The sequence below is a fragment of the Stegostoma tigrinum genome, chromosome 33, assembly GCF_030684315.1.
Source record: "Stegostoma tigrinum isolate sSteTig4 chromosome 33, sSteTig4.hap1, whole genome shotgun sequence".
In the NCBI taxonomy this organism is placed as follows: Eukaryota; Metazoa; Chordata; class Chondrichthyes; order Orectolobiformes; family Stegostomatidae; genus Stegostoma; species Stegostoma tigrinum.
This window is the reverse complement of record NC_081386.1, coordinates 23,126,820-23,144,635: the sequence shown is the minus strand read 5'-3', so window position 1 is coordinate 23,144,635 and position 17,816 is coordinate 23,126,820. Positions and strand designations below refer to the sequence as shown.

Sequence of the window (17,816 nt, the reverse complement as noted above, 5' to 3'; positions counted from 1 at the left end):
CTCGTGCTAGCCATTTCTGCCCTGGGAAATAGTCTCTGGCTATCAACTCTATCTATGCCTCTCATTATCTTGTATACCTCAATTAGGTCCCCTCTCCTCCTCCTTTTCTCCAATGAAAAGAGACCGAGCTCAGTCAACCTCTCTTCATAAGATAAGCCCTCCAGTCCAGGCAGCATCCTGGTAAACCTCCTCTGAACCCTCTCCAAAGCATCCACATCTTTCCTATAATAGGGCGCCCAGAACTGGACGCAGTATTCCAAGTGCGGTCTAACCAAAGTTTTATAGAGCTGCAACAAGATCTCACGACTCTTAAACTCAATCCCCCTGTTAATGAAAGCCAAAACACCATATGCTTTCTTAACAACCCTGTCCACTTGGGTGGCCATTTTAAGGGATCTATGTATCTGCACACCAAGATCCCTCTGTTCCTCCACACTGCCAAGAATCCTATCCTTAATCCTGTACTCAGCTTTCAAATTCCACCTTCCAAAATGCACCACCTTGCATTTATCCAGGTTGAACTCGATCTGCCACCTCTCAGCCCATCTCTGCATCCTGTCAATGTCCCGCTGCAGCCGACAACAGCCCTCTACACTGTCAACGACACCTCCGACCTTTGTGTCGTCTGCAAACTTGCTGACCCATCCTTCAATCCCCTCGTCCAAGTCATTAATAAAAGTCATTAAGACAATATTTGTATTCAGACAAAAGACTTGCATTTATAAAGCACCTGTCATGACCATCAAACACCTCAGAGCACTCTCTAACCAACAACATGCTTTTGAAGGGCAGTCACTGTTGTAATGTAGAAAAGAGCACAGCTAATTTGCAAGGTGATAATGGCTAGATAATCTTTTATCCAATTATGTGCAGTTATTTGAGGGCTAAAAATCCCACTCCTCTATCCCACAGGGTCTTGTGCATCCACCAGACCAGGCAAATGGCATTTAACACTAAAACAAAACACAATGTCTTTGAGAATGCAGTGCTCCACTAGAACATCAGCCTCAATGTTTGTGATCAAATCCTGGAGATGAACTCAAAATCTCGCACCAGCAGCAAGAATGCTACTGGCTGAGCCACTGTCAACATATTGCAGTTGTAAACTGTTTCCCTGTGAGCAAACGATGCTGCCAAATCTGCATACTCCAAAGATTTTGCAGGTTATTGCTGCTAAGCCAAGTTGTTCAGAAAGTCTAAATAAAAACTGAAGTAACTGCACAGAAAAAAAAACACTAGGAATTGCTTGAAAAGCTCAACAGGTCTGGCAGCATCTGTGAAGAGAAATCAGAGTTAACGTTTTGGGTCCAATGACCCTTCCTGAGAACTCAGTTCTGATGCGATAACTAAATTGAACTCAGAACTGAGTTCTAAGGAAGGCTCACCAGATCCAAAGCATTAACTATGATTTCTCTCCACAGATGCTGCCAGACCTGTTCAGCTTTTCCAGAAATTTCTGGCTTTGTTTAATCAGAATGTCCCAGGTTCTGTACCTGACTTGGGTTAACATTTGTCAACCTTAAATAATAAGGATGGCACTATACACATCAATAGTTTCACTGTAGGTACCAGACTTCACTTTGTACCACACCTAGTGTCATGCTCTGCCTCACACTTACTTGCAAATTTGGATCGCTTTGCGAAGATTGCCAGACTCAAAATTTGAGTAGAACTTCAGGGAATTGTCATCTTCCGATGTAACCAATGGAAGACTGTTGAGGGAGAAAAAACAGGAGTAGCTACTGGCAATGAAACTTGAACCGAAAATAAAATTTCTGACACACCAAGCATTTATAATCAAACAGCCTACTTTCATAGCCTGACCCAAGGCAGTAATTTTATCTCCTCATAGTCACAATATTATTACAGCAATGCAATGGAATGGTATTTAAAGAAGTATTTATGCAATGAGGGTACACATTTTGCTGAAAATGTTTTCCAGGTGTTGGCTATTTGTAAATTATTGCTTTGTTACTTATGCTATAACTTGCAGTCCCTTTAATGACAATCTGTCACGGACACAGGTGGACATTTTTTTTTCCTCCTCAAAGCCCGAGAAGTTTTCAGCTCCTTTGGGACAAGTAAATCTTGCAGTAGAAGTTTCAAATTCACAACATAGTCCTTACTTATCTATTTAAGGTGATACCCAATTCAAGCAAGAGCACATATTTTTAGTCATTATGGGCAAGGTTTCCAGTTCGTAATAAAGTCGTGTTTCCTAGGCACCATATTGAACAAACAGGAGATTGTTTAGCTCCCCTTCAAATTTCCAGGTAGTCAATTTTTTTTGTATTCTCTCGCTGCCTGTCCCTAGTTGCCCTTGTGAAGTTGGTGGTGAATGGCCTCTTAAACCGCTGCAGTCTATGTGCTGTAGATAGATCCACAATTATTTAAGGGATGGAATTCCAGGACCTTGACTCAATAGCAGGGAAGGAGCAAAGATATATTTCCAAAGTGAGTGATTCAGAAAGGAGCATACAACTAGGAGTGTTCCCAGGTATCTGCTGTTCTTGTCATTCTAGATGGAAGTGATTGTGAGTTTGGAAAGTGGCATCATAGAGCATCTAAGGGCAATTTAATGGCATTGTCCCTCTAAGGGCAAGTCTTTTCAGAATCCCTGAGCTAGTGGGATTCATTTCTAGGATATCCCAATTCCGTAGAGGTGAGCAAAAATGGAATGATAAGTGGAAGCTGATGTTTGTCATTTGCAACCCCACCTGAAAATCGCTTACAAGCAGGGAGAAAAATGTACTGCCTACTTTATGAGTTAATGGTGCAAATACAAAGAAATGGGGGAGCAAGTTCCTGCAGATGCTGGAATTTATGCTGAAAACAAAAATTGCTGGAGATCACAGCGGGTCAGGCAGCATCCACGGAGACAGAGTAAGTGAACATTTCGAGTCTAGATGGCTCTTCATCAGAGCTGACATGGTGTGGAAGGGCAGCATTTATGGAGTGCTGGAGGAGATGGGATGTTGATAGTTCAGATTAAGTGACAGGAATGTGAGAATGGCAGAACAATGGTGTGTCTAACTGCCAGGCTTGAAAGAACATGTAGTCCCACTGGAGCCGGGGTGGGGAGGTGGATGTGGAGAAGGGACATGGTGGCAAAGAATGTAACAAGTAAAGCTGAAAGAAAGGGAAGGAATGGGTTCACAATTTGAAAGGGTTGAACTGAATATTCAGCCCACAAGATTGTAAACTGCCTAGTTTGAAGAAGAGATGTTGATCCTCCAGTTTGAGCTGTGATTCACTGGAGCATTGCAGCACGCCAAGGACAGACAAGTGGGTACGTGAACAGGCGCTGTGATAAAATGGCCGGCTACAGGAAGATTGGGGTCATGCTTGCGCATGAACCAGAGGCGTTCTGCAAAGCAGTCACCCAGTCTGTGTTTAGTTTCTCCAATGTAGAGTAGGCCACATTGGGTGCAACAAATACAATATGCAAGATTGGAGGAAGTACAGGTGAATTACTGTTTCAGCTGGAATGTCAGTTTAGGCCCTTGGATGGTGAGCAGGGAGGAGGTGAAGGGGCAGGTGCTACACCTTCTACGGTTATGTGGGAAGGTGCCCTGGGAAGGGAGTTTGGTGTTGGTGGTTGAGGAATGGACTAGGGTGTCCCAGAGTGAACAATCTCTACAAAGTGTTCGACACAGGGAGTGAGGGGAAGATGCATTTGGTGATGGCATTCTGTTGGAATGGTGGTTGAGGTTCCTTTGAATGTGGAGGCTGGTGGGATGAAAATTGAGAACAAGGGACACCTGGTCATGCTGCGCGAGTATTGGAAAGCGGCAGGAGCAAAAGTATTAGTGATCAGTCAAATGCAGTTGAGGACCCTGTCTCTTGATAAATTGGGGGCTGATCTCATTAGGAAAGAGGAGATTTCAGTAGCGGCAATCCTGTCCTGTGTGTTTATTTGCTTTGTTTATCCAGTGCATTGCATCAGTAAAACACTTACATTTGCCCAGATGCAGAATAGTTTGATAACTGTTTTCTTTGCAATCTGGGACCCAAATGAATCATCCTCTATCAGGTGTAAAATGGATTGACTCACCTTTCAACATCAAAAACGACCTTGTTTAAAGTATCTCCAGGACTGACTAAACGTTGAATATCTTCAAAAATCTTATCCCTGGAACCATCAATAGGTACAACGTTTCAAAATCACTTCATTATAAGCCAAGAAAAACATTTTAACAACTTCTGGTCATGTGACCTGGATTTCAGAATCTACTTCTTAATTATAGGCCAGCTGGCTTAACACTGGCAGTGGGAAAGCTTTTGCAAATGATGACCCAGAAGAAAATGAGCACGCAGTCAGTCAAAGTATGGGCTAATAAAGAAGAGTCAGCATGGGTTTGTTAAGGGACAAAGTAACTGAAATGACTTTTGTAATGAGTTCACTGGCTAAGGTAGTGCAGTTGATGCTGTGTGTATGACTTTCAAAACACTTTTGACAACGAATCAAATGTTAGATTTGTTAGCAACATTGACACCCATGGGAAAAGGAGGCTTTGGTAACATAGATACCAAATTGACAAAGTGATAGCAAACAAAAAATTGTGACATTGATTTTTGGAGGGAGGTACATTGGGAATTTTTCAACAATCGTTCCTAGGGACCAGTTCTGTTTACTATATCAGTTCACCATATTTAATGGCTTAAATTTAGGATACAGGGCACAACTGTGAAATTTGCAGACAACATGAAATGGGAAGTGTAATGAACACTGAGTAGTAGAGTTCAAGAACACATTCAAGAGGCTCATGATCTAAGCCATTCATGTTTAGCAACTGGAAACTGATAGTGCATTAACTGAATTGGCACAGCATCAGTTCTGCCCCATCTATTTAATTAAACATGAGGAGACCAATATCCAGGCACAATCCCATGTGGGCAATTTTCTGCAGCACTTTATCATGACCTCTGCAATTTGTTAGATGGCTAAAAGCCCAGTTTCTAGGAGGGTCACCAAGGTTTCAGGTAACTATGGAATTACATTAACCTAACTAATAGGATGACCTTGCAGAATGTTGTGTTCATGCCTACAATACTATTTTGGCCCTGATCACTATACACCCAGTGGGGAAGTGATGAGAGTTGTGGTTTCGATGGGACATGTGGTGAAATGAGGAGACTATTATTTCTGCCAACTTCTGTCCTGCCCTTGCAACTTTTACGTTATTCTACTTGCTGGCTGCCTGTCAGAAACCTCATGAGGAATTTCTTTGTTGAATTCCCGCATTAATGTTTGTCTTGATTTGGCAAAGCTGGCTAAATAACTTCCTCCTGAATACAGCTCCCTCATGAGCAAGTGATCATGGTCAAACAGCTCATTGACAGAATTCTGAGTACTTACAAGAGATGCAAATACTGCCCTTATGGGCTGTACAATATGATGCTCGTGTACAAATATCCCAGAGGTGATATACATCCCTCAGCTGACTGCACAATTTTTATGCTGTGCTCCAGAACTCTATACATATTGAAGTAGACATTTCCATTCAAAGTAATAAGACATAAGGAACCTGTTATGGTACTAAAAGATTTGTTGCTTTTAATAAGGGGTTTGTTCCAGAGATCATGGTTCCTCTCCATACATACAACCATTGTCTCAGCTATAGCTCAGTACTTAGCTGCATGGGTCGGTTAGTTCAGTGGCTGGATGGCAATGCAGAGTGATGCCAACAGCACATGTTAAATCCCTGCACTGTCTGAGCTGTGGTGACCCTCTAGTTAAACTCACCAACAGTCATCTCTCTCGCCAGTGACAGAGCAGCCCTACATCTGGGGGTCATGGCACCTTTACCTAGTTAGTTATACAAGTGCCGTGCAATGACTTTCTAAAACAAGACAGAGCATCACCACATTCTCATTCTAAGAGATTATCATTACCGATGACCATTCAGATTGAACACAAACTTCAACGGGCCAGTCTCAAATATTATTCAAGAAGATCAGGGGCTGGGCATTCTATAGTCTCTTCCATCACCTTTCTCACCCTTCTACCACCTACATGGCAGAGTTTGATGCAATATCCTGTCATTCTTTTTATTCTTAAGCTAATCAAAATGGTGCCAGGTTGTGGTAAGTGTTGTAGAAGCTTTTCACTGTGTTTTACTGTCTTATCCACTGTAAAATACAAATGACGGTAAATCATTCAATTCAATTCAGTTCATTAGCCAGACATGCACAGCTGCGACAATACTCATTACACCATCCAGAACAAAGCTTGATCAATACCTCATCTACTTGCATTTATCAGAACCTTACCAAAACACCACAGTTGATGAACATGGTCATTCTCATCTTAAAGGGCAAACAAGTCCCTTTCCACCATTGGTATACCTTAGCTACAATGTGCTGTTTGTACAGAATGGACTGCAATCACTTGCCAAGACCTCTTTGGCAACTTTCCAAACCCCACAACATCAACCCTCAGAATGACCCGGCAAGCAGAAGCATTGGAACTTCAAACTAAACAATATCCTGACTTGTACATATCTCACCAATCCTTCATCACGAAATCCCGGAACTCCTCACACAGGATGGGTTGATATTCAGTGAGGAATTTGCATCTGATGAGACTGACAGTGTAAGACTGCTTCCCTGCTTATCACGTCTCTCTGGTTCTCCTATCGTTGGGAGTTAGGAGTCAGGTTAATGTCCTGTCTCTGTAAATAGTAGCTATATTACAAGAACGAACCCAGAGGGTGATGTCCTGGAGGAATAAGCAATGGGATGGAAACCAGCTGCACCATATGCCTGGAGAGACAGAGTAATTAAAGCTTAGAGTATATTTGTAGCTCAATTTGTGGATGTTGCGGTTGGTTAGCTCGCCGAACTGGTTCATTGTTCTGCAGATGTTTCATTACCCTGCTGGGTAACATCATCGGTGCAGCCACCAGAGTTTAAATACCAGGTGGGAAAATACAACAGCGCTTCATCGGAGGCTGCACTGATGATGTTATCCGCAGGGTAATGAAACGTCAACAAAGCAGCTGAGCAAGCCGACCAAACACAAGACTGAGAAAAAAAGAGGAGGCCATTTGTCATTCCTCATGGACAGTGTGAATTTGTTGCTCTGACGCAAATGTAGATTGGATGATATCAACAAACATTGAAAGAACCAAACAAACATACCAATATGAATATTTTAATGCTTTACCTCTGATGTCCGGACCACTGGCCGGTCAGTGGCTCCTGATAGAGCGGAGAGATGTGACCCCAATAATCAGGAAATGCCAGAGTTTTGTAATCGGAGGCTGATTTTGTTTTCTCTGCCATAGTGGTGTAAACATATGGATCGTGGAATGGAACTATTTCCCTACGCATTTCCAAAAGCTTACAGCCAGTGTCCTGACCATTTTGCTTGCTGTCAATAGACCGGCTCTGGCTGAAGAGGTGAGATCTGTCTTCACCAATCACATTTTGAATGCAAGTTTTTGATGAATTCACACTGGGCCTCTGCATACACTGATGCATCTTCTCAATTTTATGTTTTGAAGGATTCAAAGTACATCCACCACTTGGTCCTACGGGAATTCTGCTTGAATCCTGGATGAGAGAATGCTCTGTCAACCACTTGGAATCACTTTCTTCCCTACTGTCAGATGAACCTGAAGATATCTGATGAGTTCTTCTGTACCCAATGGAGCTGTGCAGGGCTGGTAAGGCTTCTGCAATAATACCTTTTTGCCACTGTTTAGGATTCTTGTGTCTCTGAGAGGGGGAAGTTGCGAAGAATGCTGAACCTGATACATTAACCCCATCTCTATTTTGTTCCTCTGATGTTGTGTCCAAATTCTGAGGGAAACAAAATGAAGGGATTCAATGATGTGCAATATGTATCTGTTAGAACAAGGAGAAATTTATTTTTAAATAGTGTTTGTTTCCAAAGCAAAAATGGTCGCTGTAATCCATCTACACATTCACAGTCTTCCTAATGAAATAACGCCAGCATAACATTAAACCTTAGATAATAAAATGTGAGACTGGATGAACACAGCAGGCCAAGCAGCATCTCAGGAGCACAAAAGCTGATGTTTCGGGCCTAGACCCTTCATCAGAGAGGGGGATGGGGGGAGGGAACTGGAATAAATAGGGAGAGAGGGGGAGGCGGACCGAAGATGGAGAGTAAAGAAGATAGGTGGAGAGAGTGTAGGTGGGGAGGTAGGGAGGGGATAGGTCAGTCCAGGGAAGACGGACAGGTCAAGGAGGTGGGATGAGGTTAGTAGGTAGCTGGGGGTGCGGCTTGGGGTGGGAGGAAGGGATGGGTGAGAGGAAGAACCGGTTAGGGAGGCAGAGACGGGTTGGACTGGTTTTGGGATGCAGTGGGTGGGGGGGAAGAGCTGGGCTGGTTGTGTGGTGCAGTGGGGGGAGGGGAAGAACTGGGCTGGTTTAGGGATGCAGTTGGGGAAGGGGAGATTTTGAAACTGGTGAAGTCCACATTGATACCATATGGCTGCAGGGTTCCCAAGTGGAATATGAGTTGCTGTTCCTGCAACCTTCGGGTGGCATCATTGTGGCACTGCAGGAGGCCCATGATGGACATGTCATCTAGAGAATGGGAGGGGGAGTGGAAATGGTTTGCGACTGGGAGGTGCAGTTGTTTGTTGCGAACTGAGCGGAGGTGTTCTGCAAAGCGGTCCCCAAGCCTCCGCTTGGTTTCCCCAATGTAGAGGAAGCCGCATCGGGTACAGTGGATGCAGTATACCACATTGGCAGATGTGCAGGTGAACCTCTGCTTAATGTGGAATGTCATCTTGGGGCCTGGGATGGGGGTGAGGGAGGAGGTGTGGGGACAAGTGTAGCATTTCCTGCGGTTGCAGGGGAAGGTGCCGGGTGTGGTGGGGTTGGAGGGCAGTGTGGAGCGAACAAGGGAGTCACGGAGAGAGTGGTCTCTCCAGAAAGCTGACAGGGGAGGGGATGGGAAAATGTCTTGGGTGGTGGGGTCGGATTGTAAATGGCGGAAGTGTCGGAGGATAATGCGTTGTATCCGGAGGTTGGTAGGGTGGTGTGTGAGAACGAGGGGGATCCTCTTGGGGCGGTTGTGGCGGGGGCAGGGTGTGATGGATGTGTTGCGGGAAATACGGGAGACGCGGTCAAGGGCGTTCTCGATCACTGTGGGGGAAAAGTTGCGGTCCTTGAAGAACTTGGACATCTTGGATGTGCGGGAGTGGAATGTCTTATCGTGGGAGCAGATGCGGAGGAATTGGGAATAGGGGATGGAATTTTTGCAGGAGGGTGGGTGGGAGGAGGTGTATTCTAGGTAGCTGTGGGAGTCGGTGGGCTTGAAATGGACATCAGTTACAAGCTGGTTGCCTGAGATGGAGACTGAGAGGTCTAGGAAGGTGAGGGATGTGCTGGAGATGGCCCAGGTGAACTGAAGGTTGGGGTGGAAGGTGTTGGTGAAGTGGATGAACTGTTCGAGCTCCTCTGGGGAGCAAGAGGCGGCGCCGATACAGTCATCAATGTACCGGAGGAAGAGGTGGGGTTTGGGGCCTGTGTAGGTGCGGAAGAGGGACTGTTCCACGTAACCTACAAAGAGGCAGGCATAGCTGGGGCCCATGCGGGTGCCCATGGCCACCCCCTTAGTCTGTAGGAAGTGGGAGGAGTCAAAAGAGAAGTTGTTGAGTGTGAGGACGAGTTCAGCTAGGCGGATGAGAGTGTCGGTGGAGGGGGACTGGTCGGCCCTGCGGGACAGGAAGAAGCGGAGGGCCTTGAGGCCATCTCCATGCGGAATGCAGGTGTACAGGGACTGGACGTCCATGGTGAATATGAGGTGTTGGGGGCCAGGGAATTGGAAGTCCTGGAGGAGGTGGAGGGCGTGGGTGGTGTCACAGACGTCGGTGGGGAGTTCCTGGACCAAAGGGGAGAAAATGGAGTCCAGATAGGTGGAGATGAGTTTGGTGGGGCAGGAGCAGGCTGAGACGATGGGTCGACCAGGGCAGGCAGGTTTGTGGACTTTGGGAAGGAGATAGAAACGGGCCGTGCGGGGTTGGGGAACAATGAGGTTAGAGGCTGTGGGTGGGAGGTCCCCTGTGGTGATGAGGTCGTGAATGGTGTTGGAGATGATGGTTTGGTGCTCGGGTGTGGGGTCATGATCGAGGAGGCGGTAGGAGGTGGTGTCGGAGAGTTGGCGTCTGGCCTCGGCGATGTAGAGGTCAGTGCGCCATACTACCACTGCGCCACCCTTGTCTGCGGGTTTGATGGTGAGGTTGGGGTTGGAGCGGAGGGAGCGGAGGGCTGCCCGTTCTGCGGGGGAGAGGTTGGAGTGGGTGAGAGGGGTGGAAAGGTTGAGGCGGTTAATGTCTCGACGGCAGTTGGAGATGAAGAGGTCGAGGGAGGGTAGGAGGCCTGGGGGTGGTGTCCAGGAGGAGGACTTGTGTTGGAAGCGGGTGAAGGGGTCAGTGGAGGGAGGGTTAGGCTCCCGGCTGAAGAAGTAGGCATGGAGGCGAAGACGGCGGAAAAACTGCTCTATGTCCGACCGTGACTGGTATTCGTTGATGTGTGGTTGTAGGGGGACAAAGGTGAGCCCCTTGCTAAGGACTGACCGTTCGTCCTCAGTCAGTGGGAGGTCTGGGGGGATGGTGAAGATGCGGCAGGGCTCAGTGTGGCTGTCTCCTCTGGGGTTGCTGGCTGTGGAGGTTGTGGGCGGAGCGATAAACCTTAAACTGCTTGTGTATACTATTCTGGAATTTGGATTTATTAAAAATAGAGCAGATTGCTGCTCTGTGAAGGCTTTTTTTGTTACACAGGTCAGAAAAGATAATTCCACAGTAACCTAAGTGCATCAGTTCCAAAAAGTCATGGGACTGCAGTCAAGTGCCTGGGAGAACCTTTGTGTGGTTAACGGATGAAATTTTTATGCTTCTGACTTTATAATAGACAGCGGAGCATTTTAAGGCAATTAGTTTAGTCTTGACTTCAGAGCAGAAGGTTCAACATTCGTTCAGAAGAATCAAAGGTTCAGCTCAGAAAGTAGAATAGTTTATCCCAGTCAGGTAGCCAACTCTTTCCAGTTCCATTCAGGGGAACCAATTACCTCAGCAAAGCGACATTCATACCACATTAATGCCAGGCAATGACAATCTCCAACAAAGAAGACTGTAACCACCATCCCTTTATTATCATCACTGAATACCTCACTATCAACATCCTGAGGATTACCATTGATCAAAAAGTGAGCTGGACTAGGCATACACATACAGTGGTTATGAGAGCAGGTCAGAGGCTAGAGATCTTGCAGTGAGTAACTCACCTCCATACTGCCCAAAGCCTGTCCATCATCTACAAGATACAAGTCAGGAGTGTGATGAAATATTGTCCACTTACCTGGATGAGCACATCTACAGAAACACTCAAGAGATTTGGCACTACCCAACACAAAGCAGCCCGCTTGATTGGCACCCCATCCACAAGCATTACTCCCTCCACTACTGATGCTCAGTAGCAGTAGTGTGTACCATCGACAATACGCAATCCAGAAATTCACCCAAGATCCTTCAGCAGCACCTTCCAAAGCCAAGAGCACCACCAGCTGGAAGGAGAAGGACAGCAGACACAATGACCAGCAAGTTCCTCTCCAAGCCACTCGACATCCTGATTTGGAAACATATCACCATTCCTTCAGTGTTACTGAATCAAAATCCTGGAGGTCCCTCCTTAACAGTGCCAAAGTCGTTCTGCACAAAATGGATTGCAGCAGTTCAAGAAGGCAACTCAGAACTACATTCTCAACAGCAATTACAAATGGTCAATAGATACTGGCCCAGCCAATGACACCACATCCTATGACTGAATGAAAAAAAATTTCCAGTTTGTGAAGTCCAAGCAAAGAGAGTTTGGATAAGAATCTTCAAATGGCTGAGAACATTTTGGCTACTGCAATTGTGGAAGTTTTTTTTAAATATTTGTTCACTCAAAGATGTGGGCATCACTGGCTGGCTAGCATTTATTACCAGCCCCTAGCTGCCTTTGAGAACATGGTGGTGGGCTGCCTTCTTCAACTGCTGCAATCCACATTCTATAAGTTGACCCACAATGCCATTAGGGAGCATATTCCAGGATTTTGATCCAGCAACAGAACGTTCAGGTGGTGTTCCCATGAATCTTGGCCTTGTAGATGGAAAGGGTCATGGGTTTGGAAGGTGCTACCTAAGAATATTTGTTGAATTTCTGTAGTATATCTTGTAGATAGTACACACTGCTGCTACTGAGCATCAGTGGTGGAGGGAATGGATACTTATGCATGTGGTGCCAATCAAGCAGGTTACTTTACCCTGATGGTGATAAGCTTCAGAGTGTTTTTGGGACTGCACTCAACCAGGCAACTGGGGAGTACTTCAAAATACTCCTGAATTGTGCTTTATAGATAGACAGGCTTTGAGGAGTCTACTACTTGCCACAGTATTCCTAGCTTCTGACCTGCTCTTGTAGCCAACGTCTTTGTGTGGTGAGTCCACTTGAATTTCTGGTCAATAGTAATCCTCAAGGTGTTGATCGTGGGGCGTTCAATGATGGTAACACCATTAAATGTCAAGAGGCAGTAATTAGATTGCCTCTTCTTCGAGACGGCCATTGCCTGGCATTTGTCCGATGCGAATGTCACTTACCACTTGTCAACCTTAGCCTGTTTATGGTCCAGGTCTTGTTGCACCTCAGTATCTGAGGAATCATGAGTGGCGCTGAACATGGTGCAATCATCAGTAAACATTCCCACTTCTGACCTTATGATGGAGGGAAGGTCATTGATGCAGCAGCCGAAGACATTTGGGCTGAAGACACTACCCTCAGGAACTCCTACAGAGATGTCCTGGAGCTGAAATGACTGACCTCCAACAACCCCATCATTTTCCTATGTATCAGGTATAACTCCAAACAGCGGAGAATTTACCCTCTGATACCCATTAATTCCAGTTTTGCTCAGACTACTTGACGCCACACTCTATTAAATGCTGTCTTGATGTCAAAGGCTGACACTCTCACCTCACTTTGGAATACAGTCCTTTTGTCCATGTTTGACTCAAGGCTGTAATGGGGTCAGGAGCTGCCAGAACCCAAACTGTGCAACACTGAGCAGGTGCTGCTTGATAGCACTGTTTATGACACCATCCATCACTTTACCGATGATCAAGAGCAGACTGATTGGGCGGTAATTGGCTGGGTTGGATTTGTCCTGATTTTCATTTACAGGCCGTACTTGGGCAACTTTCTACATTATTGGGTAAATACTAGTGTTGTAACTGCACTGAATGAGCTTGGCTAGGGGAGCGACAAGGTACTGGAGCTCAAGTCTTAAGTACTATTGCTGGAGTATTGTCAGGGCCCAAAGCCTTTGCAGTATCCAGTATCTCCAACTATTTCTTGGAGTGTGTCCAACTAGCTAAGGATTGTCATCTGTAATGCTAGGAACAACTGGAGGAGACCAGGATGGATCACTTACTCAGCGCTTCTGGCTGAAGATTGCTGTGACTATTTCAGCCTTGTCTTTTGCACTGTTATATTAGGCTCTTCCATCATTGAGGATGGGGATAGTCATGCCAGCTGACGTGGAAAGAATCACAGAATTGTGTCCACAGTACAAGAAAAAGAAAGAGGAAAGCCTGGAGTAAGTGAAGATTAAAATAGCTGAAATAAGAGAAATATCTCTCTCTTTGTAATGGATAGTGTTGGGAAACACATTGAACATTTGTTTTGATGTGCATGTTAAGATCGTCCTAACTACTGTCTTTATGCATCTAGCTTTATTTGCATTCGTCTTCTTTTGTGAAATGAATTTGTGTTGTTATAGAACATCTGCAGCCCTGTGTGAATGTGTTTCAATGACTAGCCCTCGTGATAACTGCAACATCTGATTTGTCCAGTATTACCATTAGCTGGAATTGTAACATTGTGAGACCTAAATAAACACAGAAACAATTATAATCAGTCTTTAAATGTTTTTGTTATGGGAGTTCCTGGTATCAATGAAGAGACTAATTAATCCAGACTTTATTGTCGATGGAAGATAACAAAAGTGTGGAGCTAGATGAACACAGCAGGCCAAGCAGCATCTCAGGAGCACAAAAGCTGACGTTTCAGGATGAAGGGCCTAGGCCCAAAACATCAGCTTTTGTGCTCCTGAGATGCTGCTTGGCCTGCTGTGTTCATCCAGCTCCACACTTTGTTATCTTGGATTCTCCAGCATCTGCAGTTCCCATTATCACATCGTCAATGGAAGTAACACTTTGCAAGGAAGTGTTCAGGCTGTTGCTGTTTTCCCAAATCTTATAATTTGTTTAAAACAATGTCAGAAATTATTATAGTCTGGTAACTTGTTTTCTGTTGGCAATGAACAGACACAGTTGTTTTTGCAACATTCAGTCAGATGCAACTCTCACCTTTTACACTGGCAGGTCGCAACAGTACACCTAACAGTGTTTTTGCCCATGAACACAGCCTATAAGAAATGCTATTAAAGTGGGATTTACTGTCAAGTTCTGCAATATCTTGTCTATTCAGAGTTCAGATCCAGAAAACCATCTTGTCTATCTCACCAAAGGAGAAATTTAATTATCAGAGTGCGAACACAGGATGTTGAATGCTCCAGAATGTTGAAAGCTTCTTGTTTAAAATTGATTGAACACAAACCCCACAGTTTCAGTTTCACAGCACAGCCCAGTATTTTCCTCTGTTTCAAGATATTTATCCATTCTTGCATTTGTTGGGATACAATTGCTTCCACCAGCAACTTTACGCATGATAAAGCAGTCTGCAGTCCACCAATGATTAAAGAATTTCTCCCAACCTGTCTTTTCAGCAGAGTTAAACATTTACTTACAGGAAATGATAAATAATTGTATCTAACAAACCAGAGATAGTTACTCTTAAGTATTCTCTTACAGAAAAGTCGCAGCAATGATATAATTGTTAGTGTAAGAAATTGTCAGTAAAATGTTATTGAACTTTCTCCATTTCATTTAAACTAATTAATTTTGATTAACAGACCCCACACTTTTACTGTTTAGAATCATTATAAACCAGTACAGCATACATTTAATTTAAGAATAAATGTTTTCTCAGGCAACAGTGCAACTAATCAGCGGAACTATTTAAATGACTTTGACAGTATTCTCATCACAGTTTCCCCCTCGGATTAATTAATTTCAAACTCAATGACATTTTGTTCAAACAGATTCCTGTATCATTCATTAATATAAAAAAAAGTGTCTGGCTCTCAAACGTCCACATTATAATTTCCAATTTATAGAAAAATAGAATGCCAATGGGCAACCAAACAGCATCCTGGCAACAGATCTCTGCAGCTCATTTTTCACCACTTGAATGTAAAGCTGCCCACACACCAGCAAGGGGTAGGAGACAATGCTAAAACCTCCACTTCCGAGAAATGTCAACTACAGTAGGATTCTAAAATCCACACCTGAAAGGCTAGTCTTGTCAGGTGTTAAGCATTCTTGTAATTTCAACTGTTATGCTACATTTGCAGCTAATGCAACTTTTGATCTCTTGCTAATGAGGTTTCCACTGCCTATGGCGACATTTCCCACATGGGGAGTCAGAATTGTAATGGAAAAGTCAGCAAGGCACCTCATGTTTTGTTGGATGGGGTTAAACAAAAATAGGAACAGCAGTAGGCCATTCAGCCCCTTGAGACTTCTCCAACTTTCAACAGGATCAAGGCCGATCCAATATACCTCATGTTGGCTTTCCCACCCTTTCCCCATCACCCTTGATTCCCCTGCTGATCAAGAATCTCGTTATCTCAGCCTAAAATATACACAGCAACTTTGCTCCAAACTGTCTGCGGCAAGGATTTCCAAAGACTCACAACTCTTGAGAGGCAAAATTCCTCCTCGTTGTAGTCTTAAATTGATGCCCTGTTATTCTGAGCATCTGCCCTCTGGTCTTAGACTCTCCCGTGAGGGGAAACCTCCCCTTAGCATTGAGCTTGTAAGCCCCTGCAGGATCTAATATGTTTCAAAATCAACACATTTCTCTTTTCAACATAGAGCAGCAAACCCAAGCTGAAACCCATTCTGCAAGACCAGAATTCTCCAGGAGGTGGTTGAAAGCAGGTTTGTCTTTCTGCTTCCTCAAAATGTATTGTCCCACATTCAAATCACAAGGCTTTTTATTTGATTTAATGGCCATCAGCACAAAAAATGCAGTGTATATAGGATTTCCCGCTATTCTTCTGCATTTAGCTTTCCATTATTTTTGCAGCTTTTTTTTGCCTTCCTGTCACATGGCTTTCTTTCTCGATTCCTTTCCTATTGGTACTGATCCAAGCCAAGAGTCACAAGGTAAGAAGTGCTAATCTTGCTTGCGTGCAATAATATTATAACTGAGCTCTTTGCAATTAATACACATTCCTAAAAAATAGGTTTCAGAAGTTTTAAAAAGAAACTTTCAACATTTTTAAGCAAACAGTAACACTTTCCACCGGCCTTTTAAAAAAATTACAAATTCTCCTTTCTATACTGCCTCCAAATCAAGACAGAAATAAGAGATAACAAGGTGTAGAGCTGGATGAACACAGCAGGCCAGGCAGGAAATTTTCTGAAGAAGGGTCCAACCTGAAACGTCAGCTTTCCTGCTCCTCTAATGTTGCCTGACCTGCTGTGCTCATCCTGCTCCATACCTTGTTATCTCAGACTCCAGCATCGGCAGTTCCTACAATCAATAAGACAGAAATAATATTGTATAACAAGACAGAAAATGCTGGAGAAACTCAGCAGGTCTGGCAGAATCTGTGGAGAGAGAAACAGAGTTAATGTTTCAGTTCGATATAACTTCCTTAGGAGAAATAACATTGTTCTTCCCAATGATTATATATTGCCTCAGAAATAAAAGTAAGCCCAGACTCCACATCTTCTTGATGAAATAATTCACTGTACAAAAACTGAAGTATTTCTGATTGCAATGCCCATAGATACAGCTGTCACTGCAATGCATGATGTACTCAGTAACAAAGCTGATACCAATAGCAGGGGTCTGAGAAGTGACTGACAACTGACTGTTGGTGAGACATGTCTGCAGTTCCAGTGGCACTTGGTTTGTATAAACGGAGATCACACATCAACCTTCCCAAGGCTGCTACAAGGCAGTTTGGCTCTGTGGGGCTTCAGATGCCTATGCAGTGACAGTGTCAGCTCTGGGTAGAAATGATTGACATAATGCCAACAACAATGCCTCTCTCTGACAGTGTCTATCTGAGCCGTGAATTTCTGATTCTTCAAACATCCCTCTAGCTTTATGCCAAATGGAATCAAGGGGTCATGGTAGCTAGCCTATGATTTAACATTTTGGCCTCCCACCAACTGGGAGATAATTATATTTTTTAAATTATACTTTTAAATTATTTCGCAGAACATGAGTATCACTGAGAAGACCAGCATGTCACTAACTTTATTTGAACTGAGTGGCTTGCAAGGGAACCTTTCTGGAGTTAAGAATCATACATATTACTGTAGCTCTGTAATCACAAGTGAGTCAGAAGATTTCCATCTCTCAAAGGCATTAATGAACTAGACAAGCTTTTTTGACAACTGGTGATAGTTTCGTGGTCAACAATACAAGCCCAACTTTCAATTCTGGATTTATTAATTAATTTAACTTTTAAGTTCCACCAGCTGCTGGTCACGGCCCCACACTACTATAATAAAAACCATGGACTGCAGCTGCTAGAGATCTGAAAGAAAAGCGGAGAGTGCTGGAGAAGCTCAGCAGGTCTGGCAGCACCTGTGGAGAGAAAAACAGAGTTAACATTTCGAGTCTGGTGTACTGACGACGGGGAGCTGTAACTCTATTCT

The 17,816-nt window shown here is 44.2% G+C and overlaps 1 protein-coding gene across 3 annotated transcripts in view; it reads right to left on the bottom strand.

Moving 5' to 3' along the window:
• LOC125467389 (cytosolic carboxypeptidase 4) overlaps positions 1-17,816 on the bottom strand; it is a 250,089-nt gene that overhangs the window by 188,424 nt on the left and 43,849 nt on the right. For all 3 annotated transcript variants that reach the window (XR_007250625.2, XM_048563165.2, XM_048563166.2), the window contains 3 exons: positions 7,169-7,806; positions 4,055-4,132; positions 1,620-1,712 (listed from right to left, as the gene is read on the bottom strand). Coding sequence is in view for 2 of the 3 variants with exons in the window: in XM_048563165.2 (XP_048419122.2) it covers positions 1,620-1,712; positions 4,055-4,132; positions 7,169-7,806 (809 nt within the window). In the remaining variant the exon portion in view is untranslated. The remainder of the gene's footprint in view (positions 1-1,619; positions 1,713-4,054; positions 4,133-7,168; positions 7,807-17,816) is intronic.